The sequence below is a fragment of the Panthera uncia genome (genome assembly GCF_023721935.1).
Source record: "Panthera uncia isolate 11264 chromosome E2 unlocalized genomic scaffold, Puncia_PCG_1.0 HiC_scaffold_19, whole genome shotgun sequence".
NCBI lineage: Eukaryota > Metazoa > Chordata > Mammalia > Carnivora > Felidae > Panthera > Panthera uncia.
In genome coordinates, this window is record NW_026057588.1 from 2,294,154 (window position 1) to 2,314,294 (window position 20,141).

Here is a 20,141-nt window from a genome sequence, read left to right on the forward strand (position 1 = left end):
TGCTAACAGCACCTGATAGGTTCCTTCCAATGAGATTCAAGAACTGTTACTCTCTGAGGTCTATTCCAATAGATGGAATCTATTAGTGAAGATCATGAAAAAGCTGTTTAAAACATATCTTCAGATGGTGGCCTTAATGAGTTGGTGATAAGACTGGATATAGTACCTGAGTCCCTGGTAATATTTTGCCGTGTCTGCAAATAGCAGAGCGGCAACCAGTGATGGAAGTGAAATCCCTAGACATATGGGTCTTCTAGTTAGTAATTCATAGGGAGATAAGTGAGTGAGCGGACTACATGGCCATAAGGGCTACAGGGAATACCTTTGGCAAGGGAGCTTAAAGGTTCTGAAAGTTTTGCTGACGTTAACAATGCTAGTGGTCCTTTAACTTTTCCAGATTGTGAGTGATAAAGACTGTTGTTTCTGAGTCAGGGTTGATGCCTTACAGAGTTCTTTTATAATGGTTCCTGTAAAGTGTGTGACATGATCATCTGATGTAGATGTAAACATTGGGATAACCCAGGGTTGGAAACAAAATCTATCCGCTTTTCAGCAAAGAAATGCTTTAACCCACCCTGCAAATAGACAGAATAACTAAAACATATTCAAGTCCCACAGAGGGCAGAAGCTGACTAAAATCCACTTGAAGGTGTTCAAAGGGCCCTTCAGGTGTGGCTACCACTTATCTAGGACCCCACGGTGATATTTGCATGTCCCTATTTGTCCCCAGTGGCTTAGGACCATCTAGTAGGGATCAGAGCTTCAAGGAGAGCCAGGTGGGAACCTCACCTACTCCTTCACCTCAACCTCAGCCCCTGCAAGGCCCCTCAGTTATAAATTGCCCAACTTTCTCCCGCAGTGGTCTGCTGCCCCTCTCTCCGAAGGCACTGTTGCCTCTGCTCCCCACCCCTTAGGACAGTCATCACTCTAACAGATTCTCCATCTGATCCCCTTCCCTAGGCCAGGAGTTCTCTACATCCTCAAATAGCCCCTGAGGCAGGTCTGCTCACTGTCCCCATTTTACCTGGCTGGAAACTGAACCTAGGGGGAGGCTGGACAGAAAGTTTCTCTTTATGACCTCCAGTGAAAGGTGGGGATGGAGGAATTCGCAGCCCATGGCACAGCGTCTCAGGAAGTCTGGCCCCCGGCACCCTCCTTGCTTCCTGGCCTAGTTCCAACCCAAGCACACCCCTCCCTCTGGTTCCAACTACTCTAAGGATCCTAATCCACCTCCTCCCTCTGTCCTTAGGGCAAAGACCTGCAGACCCTTTCCTTCTGAGATGCTGATGGACCCCATAAGACTTTTCTTTTTTTTTTTTTTCTTTTTTTAACGTTTATTTATTTTTGAGACAGAGAGAGACAGAGCATGAATGGGGGGAGGGTCAGAGAGAGAGGGAGACACAGAATCCGAAGCAGGCTCCAGGTTCTGAGCTGTCAGCACAGAGCCCGACGCGGGGCTCGAACTCACGGACTGCGAGATCACGACCTGAGCCGAAGTCGGCCGCTTAACCAACTGAGCCACCCAGGCGCCCCCATAAGACTTTTCTAAAGCCTCCATAACACATTACTTCAGACTGAGTGGCTTAAACAATAGAAATGTATTTTTTCACAAATCTGGAGGCTAGATATCTGAGATCAAGGTGTCAGCAGCACTGATTTCTCCTGAGACCTCTCTCCTTAGCTTAGAGGTGGCATTTTCTCCGTGTCTTCACATGGTATTCCCCCTGTGTACTAATTACACCAGTCTTAATGACACCATCACACTGAATTAGTGTCCACGTATTGCCTTTATTTTACTTTTTAAAAGACCTATTTCCAAATACAATGACATTCTGAGGTATTGGAAGTTAGGACTTCAACATGAACTTTGGAGCATACAATTCAGCCCATAACTAACACATCTTTTCATCGGGAGCTAACACTTAGGAGTTCTCCTGAGAATGACCACATTTAACAGCCCCAAAATCACAGCCCTGTAACTCATACATTGCATTCTGAGGTGTTATCACAAGAGAAATGAAACATACTGTATAAAGAATCATAACTGTAAGAATCAAACAAATGTCTATAACAACCGATAAAGCCAAAAACTGGAAACAACTCAAATATCTAAAACAGATGAATGAATAAAGAAATAGTGGTTTGTCCACTGAACATTACATTTCTTGACCCTTAAAAGAAAAAACTAATTACACAGACCCACTGACAAATCTCAAAATAAATATACCAAATGAGGACACCCAGAGGAAAAAATTTAAACATTTTATTCTCAATCACATAAAATACAGAAAATACAAATGAATCTATTGTAAAAGAAAGTAAAAACCAATGTTTGCCTGGAGGAGAGAGAGAGAGATAATTAAAGGACATGAATGAATATGGAGTGATGCATATGTACAATGTTATGATTGTGATGATGGTTTCATGGGTTTATATGAATATCAAAACTTACCAAATGGTACACTTTAAATATGGACAATTGTTTATTAACCATACCTAAAAGGCATTAACAGTATAATAAAAAAATTTCTTTCTGTTTTCCAAAAATAAAATTTGGCCAACCTATATTGACCCCATCATATCCCTTGTAATGCCTTGGGATCAGCACCTTGCCTCAGTGGCAACATATATAAGTGAGCAATGAAAGCCATTTCTACCTGAGTGATCGGGAATGCAGGCTGGGTACCAAAGCCCACAATGCTGGACTGAGATCTTCCTTCTTTCTATTCTTGTTTTCCCTCCTGTGCAGCAATGGCCTTAAGGTGAACAATGCAGACAAACTACAGGAATCTGTAAAACCATTAGATTATTTTCTGACAAGGCCCTCAGCTACACAAGACTCATAGTTCAGGAGGATCTGAGAATTTTTTTTTTTAAGTTTATCTATTTTGAGAGGGCACAGAAGGGCAGAGAGAGAGGAGAGAGAATCTCAAACAGGCTCTGCACCAGCAACACAGAGCCCAGTGCAGAGCTTGAACCCACGAACCACGAGATCATGACCTAAGCAGAAACCAAGAGTTGGACGCTTAACTGACTCAGCCACCCAGGTGCTCCTACCCGGGGAGGATCTGAGAATTTCTGTTCCTGTTCATCCTTCACAGCCTTACCAACTGGAATGATGGCAGGCACCCTTTTATTTTTTCATCTTTTTGTTTTTGTTTTTGAGAGAAAGAGAGAGAGAGAGAATCCCAAGCAGGCTCCCTGCTGTCAGCACACAGCCTGACACGGGGCTCAATCTCATGAACCATGAAATCATGACCTGAGCCGAAATCAAGAGTCAGACGCTTAACTGACTGAGCCACCCAGGCGCCCCTGGAACAATGGCAGGTGCCCTTTTAAAAGAGGCTCATTCCAACCAGATGTTGCAGTCTCTTGCACTCTTCTATTTACCCACTGTTTGTATACAATGATAATTTCCCCATAGTCTTTCAGCCAGTGACACTACCACACAGAATTCTGGACATCAGGGTACATCACTCATTTGCAGGACCTGGGTACAGAGTTCCTGCACCAGTGCTGAACACAATACAGTATCTCCTGCAAAGCAGAGAACAATTTTATGTGGTTCCAAGAAGTACCAGAGGTTGTCACAACTGCCCCCTCTTCAGGGTGAGCTCCAACACCACAAAATGTCCTGTATCTAGGCTACAATTCAGCCACAAAACCTGACATAATTTCCTTACAGGCCTTGGGCAGCAATGCAAACAAGGACCAAACTAGAGAGAGGACTACCATCATCCCATCCCCCTGAAGTGCACAAACATTCCACTGTTCTGAAACCACCCCATAAGAGTGAGTCTAACCCTCAAGATAAAGGCGACTCAAACAATAAGGCCTTTGTTATAGCACAAACCAGAATGACGGAGGCAGGCTGTTCCTGGGTTGGTGACTTGGAGGCTAAAAATTCCACAAGAGTCCCCAGACCAACAACATCCCTAAAAAAGTGACTTGGAAAGTCAGATGGAGTCCTCTGGACCACAACTGGGTCATCAGACAGAAAGGAATGAGTACTTTGGCTTCTCACATATTTACCACAAATGGGAAAACAGGAAGGTTTACTTCTCTGAACATGTCAAGATGGAGAAATGATACACGTGTGGCACCTGCCATGTGGCAGAGGTGAATGGCTGCTGCTACAGAATCAACAGTAATAAAAACCTGACACGGACCTACGCTGAAACATGCAATGCAGCTCCCACATACCTGCCATTTATTCTGATGTCTGGATGCATGAGGCTCAACAGGCAGATGGCACCCTCAAAAGAGATTGCCTTGAGTGCTGTTACACTGAACAAGGAAACACATTTGCTACACAACTAAGTTGTTTTTGCCATGTGCACTTTGTGGTAATCAATGAGGTAAGGCCTTTGGCTAATGGCTTTCTCATTCAAGACACTCATAAGGCCCAATCCAGTATGAACTCTCTGGTGTCGAGTGAGGCCAGAGCTTTTACTAAAGGATTTCTCACACTGGTTGCACTTATATGGCCTTTCTCCAGTGTGAACCCTTCGATGGTCACTGAAGTTGGAGCTTCGCCTAAAGGACTTCCCACATTCACGGCACTCATATGGCCTTTCTCCAGTGTGAACTCTCTGGTGTTTGAGGAGCGCAGAGCTTTGGCTAAAAGATTTCCCACATTTGCTGCACTCATAAGGCCTTTCTCCAGTGTGAACTCTCAGATGTAGAACAAGGCTGCAATTCTGGCTAAAAGATTTCCTACATTCACTACACTCATAAGGCTTTGCTCCAGTGTGGACTTTCTGGTGTTTTAATAGACTGGAACTGTAGGTAAAGGATTTCCCACATTCACTGCACTCATAGGGTCTTTCTCCAGTGTGAACAGTATGGTGTTGCAGGAGTGCAGAGCTTTGATTAAAGGACTTCCCACATTCACTGCACTCATAAGGCTTTTCTCCAGTGTGAATTCTCCGATGCTGAATGAGGTTGGATCTTTGACTAAATGATTTGCCACATTCTCCACACTCAAAAGGCCTTTCTCCGGTATGAACTTTCCGATGGTTATTCAGGCTGTAACTTTGGCTAAAAGATTTCCCACATTCACTGCACTCATAGGGCCTTTCTCCAGTGTGAACTCTCCGATGTTGAAAGAGGTTGGAGCTTTGGCTAAAGGATTTCCCACATTCCCCACACGCATAAGGCCTTTCTCCGGTGTGAACTCTCTGGTGTTTAATGAGGCTAGAGTTATGGCTAAAAGATTTCCCACACTCACTGCACATGTAACATCTTTCCCCGGGGAGGACTCTCTGGTGATGAACAAATGTGTGTTGGTTGCTGAGAGCTTCTGTGCAGTCTCCCCAGTGGTGTTGAGTTTTTCCCTTGTGGAAGGCTGCCCCACACTCAGTTCCATTGTTTGACTTCTCCCCAGTGTGTGTGGCCTGTTGCTGGAGGAATCCCGAGCTGACCAGGAAGTCCTTCTCAGTCTCCCCACAGATGAAGGGCTTCCCTGACACATGCCGTCTGCAGCTCTTTGCCACCGAAGCTCCACTCGCGCTGCTTCTGAAGGGCTGATCTCCAGTGTGCTCCTTCTGCTGCTGCTGAAGGTTTCCGCTGAAATAGACTCTTTTCCCATGTGTCCCACCAGTGTACAATTTCTCATCGAACCGGGTTTCCTGGTGCTCAGCCAACTGGAAACTGTCTTTCAAGACTGGAGCACACACCTCACAGGGGCTGGCCTTCTGGGGAGAAAGACCTGCCTTGGGAGTCCTGACATGGGACACTCCTTCTACAGAAACGCTCTGCTCAGAAGGTGCCTCTTCATTCTCTGCTCCATGCTGACAACCTGAAAGCAGGAAATGCTGGTGAAGCGCACAGTGACTTTTGTGGGTGGGCAGCCCCACACATGTGTGTGTCTAACAAACCCAGACACGAGTCCGTGAGATTGCTTATAGGACAAGAGGTTCAAGTTCAGGCTGAGGATGAGGCCGCTTAGCAGTACCGGGCCACTTATGATCACAAAATGGGGGTGGGGGGCCTCATGAGGTGAAATAAACAACACTGAGGACAGGCAGGGTCTACAAATAACTTTCAACAGGACCTAGTCTGCTGGGCAAAAGGGTGTGTTCAGGCCCAGGAAAATTCAACAGTGAAAGAGAAGCTGGTATGCAAGGGCTGTTGAAGAATCTATGTGCACCTCAGGACACGGTACACAGGAACCGATATGGAGAGCACCCCAAATAGAGCAGTGACAAAACCGGTCAAGATGAGGAGTCCAGAGAGGTACAGATGAGCCCAGGGTGGGAAGCAAGAATATAGTGTTGAGTAGCAGTTGACCAGTCACCTCAGTGTGAAGAATGGGGAAGGAAAGGCACATATGAAGTGTGGGTGCCACTGTCATTACCAACGAAAGACCAGTCCCACGGAATAAGTTTCTGGTATGACATGTACACAGCCCTGGGGTCCTGCCCTTTCCCAGGTGTGTCACTGTTCAGAGCCAGGCTCCCTCTGAGCCCATCCTGCTTTAGTTGGGTTCATATCTCTTCTGTGAACCACAGCAGGCTCTCCCGCCCCTCCCCCGCCCCTAAGATGGGCAACTATGTGGCACCTGGATGATGCAAGTACTGAGGGGAAGACAGGAGGTGAGCAGCCAGCACTGACCAAGCACAGCTCAGTGCACAGCAGCACAAGGGAAAGAAAAGTTAAGTATCATAAAGAGAACCTCCAAGGAGGGTCCTGCAAGAACAGACCGTGGTCTACGTAACAGTGATGAGGTCAGTGATGGCAACCTCTGGCCCAAGCAGGAATGAGGAAATGTTAGCCAGAAGAAAAAAGCAGAACCTGGGATTCTCAGGTGCTTTGTAACTAGAAGAGTCACCTGGCAGGGAGAGGGCAAGCAAAGTGACTGGAACACTCCTGACCCTGGTTCTTTCCCTGAGAGGCTTAGCAGTAGCAGGTGTTGGGGCTGCTCAAGGAGCAGGCAGTGCACATACCTCAGCCCAGCCAACCACACTGCCTACTCAAGAAAGTGGGGAAGGAAGCGGCGGTCATGGTCCTGATGAGAGGGCAGACCTGCCCTTGGGGGAAAAAGGGAAAGGGAGAGGCTAGCTCAGGGCAGAGGTGGGTGTGCAGACCTTACCCAGGGAGGTTACAAGTGCCAAGTTCTCCAGCATCACATCCTGGTACAGGCGTCTCTGAGCCTCCTCAAGGAGACCCCATTCCTCCCCGGAGAAGTACACGGCCACATCCTCAAAGGTCACAGTGCCCTGGCAAGATGGAGACAGATGAAACCATGAACAGCCTCTCCCCCCAAGATGGCAATCCATCCCCTACACATCTACCCCTCACCCATCTTCCTCCCGAGCGTCCAACACAGAAGAGAAGCCAGGCCCCAGCACCGCTGGTGCCACTGTCTCCTCACAGGCCCAGTGATTACAGGCACCGGCGATGAGCAGATGAGGATAAAAAAGTAGCAAACAAGGGTCTGGCACAGAAGCATTCACTCATTTCTGCTAAGCAGTCCCCTGATACGGACAAATCATGTAATTCTCAATACCAGGGCCCTGGGGCACCAGGCATACACGCTCTGCAAGTACACATCACTCTCGAGGCTGCACATCCCTCACATTCCCAGACATGGCCACCACCAGCTTGCTGCCCCACACACCTTAGGCATCTCTTTGGCCTCACTGCTGTGTATTACGGTATCTCCACCACCTCTTCCTCACCCCACTGGTGAGAGTGGGGTTGTGTGCTAGGGTTATGGGGATGGCAAACACAGGGCGCCTACCACCGGAGAGATGACATCTACAGTTTTCTAACCATATACAGTCACAGTCTGGGAGAGGGGGACGCCACACGCGACATAGGGCCACACGGGGGGCTGCACTCTGGGAAAGAGCCAACAGCCAGTGGTTGTGAGATCCAAGCTTTGTTACAGCAGTAGAAAGAGGGGCCCCTGTCTCCTGTGGGAAGAGGTCACTGACTGATTTGTGACTCCACGGGCAGGTAGGGAACTGAAACCAACTAGAGGGCTACACAGGAACTGCTCCTGATCCCTCGATAAAAACGCTGTTTGGTTGGGAGATTTTACTTGTGGGAGCAGAGTGGGGAGGGGAAGCAGCACGCTGACCGTCTGAGGCCCCCATGGTTCCCGGACATGGGTGCAGCACACAGTACTGGATCCTAGATTCAGGCCTTGCACCACAACCGACGACAGCATCCACGGGATGCTCTGCAAATTCAGACAGGACTGAATACTGCTATTGACTTCCCAGGACTCGCACAAAGTCACAGGCCCTCATCCTCCTATGACGGCTTCACTGCTTGGGTCTGTTCCTGGCCTCAGACTTGGGGATCTCAGATACCCGCAGCCCTATTCCACTAGGTGCTGCACTTCCTGTCCCCAAAGCAACCACAACCTTCCTGGGTCCGCCTAACCCTCATCCAAAGCCCAGCTCCATCAGTGGCCCACCTTACTGACTCTCACAAATGACCACATTTGCCCTTGACCTTATCTTCTGGGCTGAATGAAGCACCCCAGGCCCCAACAAAGTCCTCACCAAATCCTGGTGAGTGCACAGAGTGGTGAATGAACACCTGCTCTAGTCTGCGTGACATCTTGCCTCGCTTATCTATCCCTTGTCTCTGCATCCACCTCATGTCCACCATTGCCTTGGAAGCCTTAGCCACCTGCCAGACTATCTGTCCCAGACATGTCCTGCTCTCAGGACCACTTACCTGCCTCATTTGTGTTTGTGAAGCCTTAACCTATCGCCCAGGTACCCAAGCAAGAGACTCACCCATGGCCCCCACCCTCCTCTACCTGGTCCCCAAGCAGCTTTACAGTCATAACCTGAAGATTACCCGTCCTTTTATTTCTTATTTTTTGAGGGGGGGGGCATATGCGTGCATGTGCACGAGGGGGGCAGGGGCAGAGAGAGAGAGAAAACCCTAAGCAGGCTCCACACCCAGCACAGAGCCCAACAGGGGGCTCGATCCCACGACCCTGAGACCATGACCTGAGCTGAAATCAAGAGTTGGACGCTCAACCGACTGACCCAACCAGGTCGACCGAAGATCACTCCCCTTAAACGTGACCATGGGGGCGCCTGGGTGGCTCAGTCGGTTAAGCGGCCGACTTTGGCTCAGGTCATGATCTCAGGGTCCGTGAGTTTGAGCCCCGCGTCGGGCTCTGTGCTGACAGCTCAGAGCCTGGAGCCTGTTTCAGATTCTGTGTCTCCCTCTCTCTGACCTTCCCCCGTTCATGCTCTGTCTCTCTCTGTCTCAAAAATAAACATTAAAAAAAAAAAACAAAAAAACAAAAAACGTGACCATGGCTCACACACCTGTACCCACTTCATTTTGGATGCCTCCATCCTGAACACTCCCCTGATTTTTAGACCTATGCACACATCTGCCCACATCATGCATCCATTCGGTGGGCTCTGAAACACCCCAGACTCTCAACATACCTAAATCAAATACTTCCTGATACTCCCCTCCCCGTAGCGAATATTACTTCTGCTGCATTCTTCGTCTTAGACCATGGACCTTCCACTCCTACAGCTGCTAAGGCCTAAAACACTGGGGTCATCCCCGAGTCCTGTATTTCACTCCTTCTCCCTCATTAGAGAATTCAGTTGCCCCTTTTCAAACATGCATCCAGAGTCCAACCACTTTTCCTAAGCCACAACCCTGGTCCGTTAACCTTCGCCTGGACGTTGGCATATCCTGCAGCCCCATCTTCCCTCCTGCTGCTTCGGTCCCACAGTCTGCTCTCCACTCTGCAGCCAGATGGAGTCTGGGAAGGCCTTATTAAGATCGCTTTCTGGGGTGCCTGGGTGGCTCAGTCGGTTAAGCGTCCGACTTCAGCTCAGGTCACGATCTCGCGGTCCCTGAGTTCGAGCCCCGCGACGGGCTCTGGGCTGATGGCTCAGAGCCTGGAGCCTGCTTCCGATTCTGTGTCTCCCTCTCTGCCCCTCCTCCATTCATGCTCTGTCTCTCTCTGTCTCAAAAATAAATAAACGTTAAAAAAAAAATTATAAAAAAAAATAAATAAATAAAAAAATAAACATCCACTTTATTAAAAAAAAAAAAAAAAAAGATCGCTTTCTGCCTCTGATTCACACCTCCTCATCACCTCCAGAATATACACCCAACTTCTCCGTTGTTCCAGCCGTGACTCCTGTCCCCCTGCTCCTGTTCCCACATAGAAGGACAGCTGTGGTTTTCTGAACACCCTCAGCCGGTTAGACCCCTAAGCACCTGCATATCTTAGAACCGGTTCCTGGCAGAACTCTCCACACCTGTTTAGGTCAGTTGCCACAGATGGAAATGCTTCTACATAAAGGCCAACAAGGACTTAGGATCCTCTGCTGGGGTTTTCCCCAGGGCCCCCAGACCCAAGCCTGGGGGGAATGACACTTGAGAGCCCCAGGACACCACATCCAGAGAATATGGAGGTGGGGGGTCAGGGCCAGCGAAGGGCTGAAATACCCCCCAATGACCTGAGTAAGGTCCACAGCGCTTCTGCCGCAACGGGAAACTGCGCAGAGAGGCTGGAAATAGAGGAAATAGAAATATAGAAAAATAGAATCCACGGCTGGGTTCGACGGGCTCACACTTCCCGTACACCCTGGCCCTGGAGGCGACTGACTTCATGCTGGCTGTCTAACGTCTGTGCCTCAATGCTGTGTCCCCTCTTGCCAGCTGTGTCGCCTGAACTAAGATCCAACCTCCCGATGCCTCAATGTCCTCATCACTCCCGTCTGGCCCGCTCTTCCTTTGAACCGCCTTTGGGAAACTTTTTAGATCCCAAACGGAGATTGTGTCCCTCCTTTGGCCAGAACTCTCCTTGGCGTCTAGAATCCTCACATGAAGGGACAACCCTCCAGACCGCCAGTACCCCCGTGACCCCGCCGCACACCCTCTGTTCCCAGAGAGCAGAAGGCGGACCCCACATCCCCGATTCCACCCCCTTGAGGCCCCCCTGCAGCCCTGCACCATCCCACCCCTCCTCTGCAGCCCGCTCCCGCACCCCGTCATGCCGGCGCTCAGATACGGGGTCCCCACCCGCGAGCGCCTCCCCGGCCTGGACACCGGGACCTGGGCCGCAGGGACGCGAGCAGACGCCCCGCGCTCGGGCCTCGAGGGTCTGGGTGGGGGAGGGCGGGGAGGGCCCTTGGGGCCGCGCGTTTACCTCAGTCGGGTCCCTGCGCGCGGCCGCCGCCATCGGACCCCCTGGGAGAACGGACACCCGGGCCCGCGGTCCTTATCCCGACCCCGGAACGGGGTAGCCCAGGCGGCGTCGCCGACTCGTGGAGCCGTCTGCGAGGCGGGGACACCGCTTCTCCTCGGGCTTTGTCAGTTAGTCGCCTCGGTCCGGAACATTAGCGGGTGAAGACTAATGAAAAGAGGCAAAAATACCGCCAGGGGGATGAAACCAGAAGTCCCGCCCCGACGTTAGGCGCACACCGAGAAACGACTCTCTTTTCTGTCTTCATTGGTCAGAGATGCCGTCCATCGACGCGCGCTCTTCTGGGTAATGTAGTTCACAGGCACCCAGCGCCAGGATTAAAACACTCCTATGGACCTCCCAGAGGAAAGGCCGCTCCCCCTCGAGGGCTCAGGAAATCGGGGGCTTACGTCCCAGGCCAGAGGGGCTCCGCTTCTTCTTAAAGGGTCCATACCCAGATTTCTGGAGAGTGACGTCTGCAACTGATCACCCAAGTGTTTGGAGACGTTATTTCAGATTCCCTGATGCTCAGCATGGTCCCAAAACTAAAAACAATATTTCATATGTTCCCAAAGGCTACAGATCCAAATGCACATAAAATTCCCTAGAGTCAGTTAGATACAAAATACGTCGCTGGAAGCAGAACCTAGTAAACCTTATCGTCCTACAAGTCAAATACTTACACCCGGAACCATTACAGACAGTTTTGTCAATCTGTATGTTTGGTCATGGACAAGGTAAAAATGTTCCGTATAGGGCCATGACAGAGAAGACACAGGATGGATGTGAGGCCACTGTGAAGTAAGAGATTTTTTTTTTTGTTTGTTTTGAGAGAGAGAGAGAGAGAGAGAGCGAGCTTGAGCGGGAGTGAGCAGGGGAGGTGCAGAGGGAGAGAGGAACCTTAAGCAGGCTCCACACTCAGCAGGGAGTCCCACACAGGATCCACTGAACAACCATGAGGTCATGACCTGAGCCAAAATCAAGAGACTGTTGCTCAACGGAATCAGCCACCCAGGCGCCCTGAAATAAGAGTTTTTTGTTTTGTTTTGTTTTGGTTTGGTTTGGTTTGGTTTTTTGTTTTTAATGCATCCATAGAAAACACCTCCCTAGTCTGATCATTAATTTTTTTGTGTCCAATTCATTGAACAATACTTTTATCCATTTAATATCTTCATATCCTGGCATAAACCCAGTTCCTTTTAGGAATCTAACATCTTCAAAAGAGGACAACGTAATAAATGTTATTTTGGGAGGGGACAGTGGCTGCAGTGCTCAAAGATGGAGCATGTAGGCAAAGGCTGTTCTCCACCATGAGGTACCTGGGTACTTAAAACCATGATTTCACCTCGTTGTTGGGAAGTGATTATCATTTCTCTTGCAGAGATTGTTCTGTATGGGGATTTGGTATTATCTCAGAATCATAGCTGCAAAATGCAAATTACAAAAAGTTTTTAACCAATGACTATGTAGTAATTAGGGGTGGTGGCAGACAGAACTCTGGTGAAACATCAGTGGATGGGGAAAAAGTTAAGCCCTCGGAGAAGTTTTTTTTTTTTTTTTTTTTTTAATTAGAGCATGCGCGTGAGTGGGGCAGAGGAGAGAGGGAGAGAGAGAGCGCGCGCACAAGAATTCCAAGCGGGCTCCATGCCCAGTGTGGAGCCCAATGTGGAGATCCATCTCATGACTGTGGGATCATGACCTGAGCAAAAATCAAGAGTCAGATGCTTACCCAACTGAGCCACTCAGGCGCCCCAAGACCTTAGGGAAGATTCAGCATTTGTGTCTGAGAACAGGAATAATTAGGTTGAAAACATAACCAGAATGGTCACTCTGATGGTTCTCCAAAATGAACTCTTTCTTCATTCTTGAAAACATTGTACATTATCAGTGCAGGAAAGAAACAATGTGGACAGAGTAGACAGAATTGTAAAAATGAACAGAGAAGCTGAGGCTTACTGTATAGTGTTATCCTTTTAGAATTGTGTCTGCTCATATGTGTGTAATTCTGTTGGCATCCGTGGATTCAAAGTGGTTTCTATAAAAGGTGTTTGTTGTGGTAAAACTAAAAATATATTTTACAGTCAAATGCTCTACCCCTGAGCTACACCCCCCTAAAAACATATTTTGTGTACACATTTGCACTATGCTTTTCTCACTTAACTAAATATCTTGGACAACCTAAAGCCACTTCCTCATTTGACACCCACTGCTTCTTATTTCCACATTTACTAGACCTAAGCCTGATTCTTTTTTTTAATGTTTCTTTATTTTTGACACACACACACACACACACACACACACAGAGTGGGTGAGGGGCAGAGAGAGAGGGAGACACAGAACCCGAAGCAGACCCCAGGCTCTCAGCTGTCAGCACAGAGCCCAACTCGGGGCTCAAACTCACAAACTGTGAGGTCATGCCCTAAGCTGAAGTCAGACGCTTAACCACCTGAGCCACCCAGGTGCCCTGTAAACCTGATTCTTTTTAAAGATTGCTGTGCACTTCATTGTCCTCCTGCTCCATGGCTGACTGGCTGGCCCAGCCTACAGATCTCTCCTGTGTGCCCCCAGTGCCCTTCCTCCACGCCCACAGAAAACTGTAGAGACTTCTAGGGTAGTCCCTTGTCCACCCAGCCACTCTCAGGAGTCCCCTGTACTGAGAACTGGTCCCGGGCATTAAGGCCAGGAGGCTGGTGACACTGACACAGACTTAGGTTCCAGATCCCTGTGGTTGGGGTGCTGTGGGGTCTTGGCGCCCTCCTCAGAGTCCAGAAGGCAGAAGCAAGGGCCACATCATGCTGGCTGCCTCCTGTCCGTAAGAGGGTGTAGCTGAACCACGGGAGGGTTCGTCTGCCAGATGCACAGCAAACCAGAGAGGACTAACACCCAGCTTTCAAAGTGAAGAAAGATGAGCTATTTATTGGTGTGGCAGCGCCCATAAACACAGGAAGCTACTGCTCAAAGTCCTGCACTTCCTAATGGGGCAAGGGATCTCTGGAAAAGGTGGATGCTATTGATTGAAAGTCCACGAAGTCATGTTAACAGAGGTTACTTACTTCCGGTGCCCTTTCATCTGGTCCCATGGAGGCCTGTTCTATCTCATGAGATTTAAAATCTAGAAAATGGATTCATTTCTTACGTTACAGATTTCATCAGGTACATCAGGTGATTATGTGTTTAGGATAGTGCTGATCAGCTGCTCATACTTGCCTGAACTAACTACTTGTACGTGCATAAGCTAGTGTGGTTGCATCCCCTTGTGTTCCTTTGAATGGTAAGCAGACATTCCTATGTCTTGGGCCTGCATCTATGTGTTCCATGGCCAGTCCAGCTGTGCATGGGGACAATATGAGCTACACCATTCCTTCTTTCGTCAGAAAGATGGTTGCTGACTTCAACCAAGATTGTCCCCCTACATGCAGGGTCATTGTCCAGGTGGCAAAGGTTGGGAGTTAGACTCCAGAGTGAGAAGTGAGGACTCAGCCTCTGGAAGAGGAACATGGGATTCAGTGGATCGTATCACCCTGTCTGCACCTGACCTTTGCTGGGAAAGAGTGATGCTCTCTGCCTCTGGGGTGAGGGGGACCTAAAGAGCCCAGACTGAGGTGATAGATCAGCCTTGTCCAGGGAGATCCCCTCCCCTAAGGTCTAAGCAGCAGGATTTCCTGTTGCCTTCATATCCATCAGCCTAGATCTCTGTTTTCTCCACCCTCTGCTCTCTGGGCTCCACATCCATGTGTAGCTTTGGGTAGTGCCCTGAAAGGAAGATGGAAGGATGTGCAACCTCATGTTCCATGCTTTCCCTCTGCCAGAGCCCTCTCTTTGAATTACATTTTAGCTATTACACATAGCAATAAACAAGGGATTGCATATTTTTATTTTTTTTAATTTGTTTCCACTTTTTTATAGATCTACAAAACCAAGTTTCCAAGAGTTGGATCCTTTTTTTTTAAACATTTATATATTTTTGAGAGACAGAGATAGAGCACAAGTCTCTGTGCAGAGAGAGGGAGACACAGAACCCGAATCAGCCTTCAGGCTCTGAGCCGTCAGCACAGAGCCCGACGTGGAGCTCGAACTCACAAACTATGAGATCATGACCTGAGCCAAAGTTGGACGCTTAAGTGACTGAGCCACCCAGGCACCCCTAGAGTTGGATCCATTTGTCAATTCCACTGGTGGCTTTTACCCTTAGTTATTGAGCAGAACACAGCTGCTGCTCCATACCACGGGTAACCAGGTGGCCCCTAGGAATCAGTTTCCTGACCTCTGCCCTTACATCTTTGATTTCCCCAAGCCATATGTCTCTGTGAGCCAGAGCTATTCTCACAAATCCCACTTCTCTAGCAACAAGGAATGACCCTAAGCGCCTGCACAAAGTTTTCCATGGTCTTTGAGGAGGGACTTTGGAAGGACCGAGGGGCAATCAGTAGGTAGGCCCAGCTCCTCCAGTGCAGCTGGCCAGGCACGGAGCGTGCAGACAATGAAAGGCAACCAGTTTTTTAAGAGGCAGCTTCAGGTCTACTAAGTGTGGCCTTTAGGAGGTATCAGGGATAAAAGCCTGAAGTAGCTTTAGGTTGTCCAAGATACTTTGTTTTGTTTTGTTTTGTTTTGTTTTTTAGCGATTATTTTTTTTAAACTTTTTAAGTGTTTTGGGGCGCCTGGGTGGCGCAGTCGGTTAAGCGTCCGACTTCAGCCAGGTCACGATCTCGCGGTCTGTGAGTTCGAGCCCCGCGTCAGGCTCTGGGCTGATGGCTCGGAGCCTGGAGCCTGTTTCCGATTCTGTGTCTCCCTCTCTCTCTGCCCCTCCCCCGTTCATGCTCTGTCTCTCTCTGTCCCAAAAAACGTTGAAAAAAAAAATTAAAAAAAAAAATAAATAAATGTTTTTATTATTTTTGAGACAGAGAGAGACTGAGCATGAGCAGGGGAGGGGCAGAGAGAGGGGGAGACACACAGAATGTGAAGTGGGCTCCAGGCTCTGAGCTGTCAGCACAGAGCCCGACACAGGGCTCCAACTCACAGAGGGTGAGATCATGACCTGAGCTGAAGTCAGACGCTCAACCGACTAAGCCACCCAGGCACCCTAAAAGCAATTATTTTTTCAATGTTTATTTATTTTTGAGAGAGACAGACCATGAGCAAGTGAAGGGCAGAGAGAGAGGGAGACACAGAATCCAAAGCAGGCTCCAGGCTCTGAGCTGTCAGCACAGAGCCAGACACGGGACTCAAATTCACAGACTGTGAGATCATGACCTGAGCCGAAGTCGGACCCTTCACCGACTAAGCAACCTAGGCGCCCCAATCCAAGATACATTGTTAAGGGAGACAACAAAGTACTGATCTATCACAAAACATGACTTTATTTTTACTAAGGAAAGCAGTTTGTACATATTTTAACATACAGACATACACAGAGGAATCCATGTGCACAAGCCATTCTAAAAGGATACTATACTTCAAACATTTTTCGCTCCGGAAGATTTAATTATCTGAGACTTTTGACATACTACTTTATAATTATATATGGTATAGGGCTCCTTCAATAAAAGATAGAAAATATTTTATACTTTCTTGTATTAGGAAAACAAATATGTACATATCCGGTTTTTTGTTTTTTTTCTCTTTGTTTTTGCCAACTTCAGTTTCTTTTTTTTAAGTTTTTGTAATGTTTACTTATTTTGAGAAAGACAGAGAGAGACTGTGTGTGACTGGGGGAGGGGCAGAGAGAGGGACACAGAGGATCCAAAGCAGGCTCTTTGCACTGTCAGCACAGAGCCCGATGTGGGGCTTGAATTCATGAACCATGAGATCATGGCCTGTGCCAAAGTCAGATGCTTTACCGACTGAGCCATCCAGGCACCCCACCAACTTCAGTTTAAAAGGCCTACAGATGTAGACAGAACGTCTGTTAATGAGGAGAAATGTAGGTACATATTCTGGCAGAACACACAGCAGAATGGTGGAAATGTCTTCAATATGTATCAGAATCACTTGGAAGCTTGTTAAAACACACATTCCTAGGGCACCTGGGTGCCTCAGTCGGTAAAGCATCCAACTCTTGGTTTCCGCTCAGGTCATGATCTCGTGGTTTCGTGAGTTCAAGCCCAGCTGCTTGGGATTCTCTCTCTCTCCCCCTCTCTATTCTCCCCACTTCTGCTTTTGCTATTTCTCACAAAATAAATAAATAAACTTAAAAAAAAAAACCATCAACACACACACACACACACACACACACACACACACATTCTTGAGCCTGATCCACAGTGTGCCTGATTCAGTAGATGTGGGTTCAGGATTAGGAATGTGCATTTCAAACGAGATCGTAGGTGACACTGTGGGTGAAGTCCAGGGATCAAACTCTGAAAACCAGAGGTCTAGGAAAAGTGGCATTGACTGGTTCCAGGCCCCAGTCCACCACGATGGAGATTTGCAGGTTCGGAGAGGGAGAGCCAAGATTTCTCACCCACACGCCCTGAGTGTGTCTGTAGTGAGCCAAGTAAAGGAATGGCCAGCTGGGCATGAGTCCCAGGCCCTCCACTGCTGAGATCTACGAAGCCTGCACTGACTGAATTATCCAACAACTGCTTATTCTGCCTAGAACTTATCGCAAACATATCCATACAGTTCATCCCTCACAATTCCAAGTGTTTTCTCCTCTTATTAAGGAAGCCTCCCTCACTGGGCTGAGTAATATTACATTCTACATTCTAACGTAGTACCTATTTCCAAAGTTACTCGTTTTGTTCCTGGTCTTTCTTTCTTGAATACAACACGGCTCCCGTGACTGCAAGGGTCTTTATGTATCTTACGACGTAATATCTCCCATGAAACTAAAATAAGTGTCTAAAACCAAATATTTGTTCACAGATCATGAAGGAGACAAGGGAATAAACATGACATCTCAATTTCCCTGTATATTTGGTACAGTTCTGGTTACTCTAAATGCCCCCCTTTAACTTTTTCCATGCTTGGTACTGCTCAAATTTTTCAAGAGTGGAGATTTGTATTTTGGAGACAAAATTTCAGAGTGGCCATTCTGGTCCCATGCTCAGCTTGATTTGTTCAGTTTTGAGACATCACTGCTAAAATTTCTCTGAGACATTACCTTTTCTGACCTTCAACGGATGTTTCAACAGGGCTATTTCTGCCACCCCTGTTGAGTCACTACACACACATTAATAATAGCTCTTTGTAATTTGAATTTTATAAATGTTCTCCTGAGATCATATCAATTCTTCAATCAAAACAGTCCTCGCATCACAAAAGATATGATAACACTTTTCAGCAGTGAAATAATGGATTTAAGATACTGCCAGTATCTTCAGGTAGATATTGCATACAAGCTTTGCATACAGGCTCCAGCTTGGAATACTGCAGCCACTGACCAAATCAAAGTAGCATTTTCTCTCATGGATCTCTGTTTGAGATTGATGCTAGACTCCTAAAAGGAAGTGAATGTATTCAGGATATCAAATAAGACATATGAAGTGGATAAAAGTGTTTCTCAGTGAATGGGACAGAACAGTTGATTCTACAGGTAGGAGAGATGTTTTCTTGGGAATACACAGATCTGTTAAAGAAGAATTATTCAGACACTTGTTGAAACAGTAATACAAACTTCAGTCAGGACAATTCCCACAGGTGTAGGGACAATGGGAACTTGCAGTAAAGGCAAGAGAGATTGGACTCAACTTCACATTTTTTTAAAAGTTGGTATCTATGCCAAAGAGCACGGTTCAGGTGTGTGTGGGAGGGTGAGTGATAGAAAATCACTAGATTAAGGGGCGTCTTGGTGGCTCAGTCGATTAAGCGCCTGACTTTGGCTCAGGTCATGATCTCGTGGTCCATGAGTTCGAGCCCCGCGTCGGGCTCTGTGCTGACAGCTCAGAGCCTGGAGCCTGTTCAGATTCTGTGTCTCCCTCTCTCTCTGACCCTCCCCCGTTCATGCTCTGTCTCTCTCCATCTCAAAAATAAAATAAACATTAAAAAAAAATCACTAGATTAGGGAAATTCCTCCTAAACTGACCTAAAAGATACTAGCTGAAAGCAGGTCACTATAATGAGAGATCACCTGTGTGATGCCGAGGATCGAGGAAATTTAATCAGGTATCAATGGTGATCAGATATTCAGGAGGGGAGATACTTGCCAAACCAACTGAAAAGGATTCTCGTTCCTGCCAAGGCCTGGATCTAGTCAAAAAAAAGTGTACAGTGTCCTAATTAAATACTATGCAAGGAGAGACAGTCACATCTGTGTACTTGGGATTCTGGCGGCTCAACATCCTTCCTCTTATCTTTAATAATGTGGCACAATCTGGAGTATTTTCTCTCTTGACCAAGGGAACTTAATGCTCTGGATTGCACACAATTGAACTGAAACAAGATACTGTTTATTACCTTCCACTAGGCGTGGACACATTTTGTGTCTAAAACACTCAATAGAACGATGTGTTTCTTTGCTTTGTAGCCTTTGGGAGCATCATCAACAATATTCTCAGCCTCAGGGAGCATGCTGCCCTTTTCTGGTCTGAAATAAGTCTCCAAGCACTTGGGTGATCAGCGGCAGAGAGCCATGCACTCGTACATGGTTACATTCTGTCAAACGGGAGGGAAGCCTGCCCGTGTGTGCCTTTTTCCTTCGCCCCTCCAAGCAGACCTTGGCTCCTTACTGCAAGAGGCCCCCTGTCTGCCGCAACGGAATTGTGGAGACCACTTGATCCAGAAAGCCCTGAGCCGAGGTGCTGCGTCGTCCTCTAGTGAGAGCTAGAGGAGAGACTTCCGTGTAGACAATACCAAGGGGCGGCACGTGGTGACTGTCTCCTGAGAGGGGCCATGTTGGCGCTCTTAGTTTTGCTCACCTGGTGACAGGTTCCGGAGTTCCGCTTCCACAGTGACATAACCGGACCAAGAAGGTGCGAGAGGAGGCGCCAACCCTGCTGAACCGTTAGGGGTT

At 47.9% G+C, this 20,141-nt stretch overlaps 1 protein-coding gene across 1 annotated transcript; it reads right to left on the minus strand.

The window, feature by feature from the left end:
• Nucleotides 1–1,774: 1,774 nt before the first annotated feature.
• On the minus strand, nucleotides 1,775–11,001 carry LOC125916090 (zinc finger protein 154-like). Its single transcript, XM_049622258.1, has 5 exons — nucleotides 10,692–11,001; nucleotides 10,301–10,514; nucleotides 9,665–9,740; nucleotides 7,089–7,220; nucleotides 1,775–5,555 (listed from the first exon to the last, which is right to left on the minus strand). Exons 1-5 carry the CDS (start codon nucleotides 10,999–11,001, stop codon nucleotides 4,317–4,319), a joined length of 1,971 nt encoding a protein of 656 aa, XP_049478215.1. The 3' UTR covers nucleotides 1,775–4,316.
• Nucleotides 11,002–20,141: the final 9,140 nt, after the last annotated feature.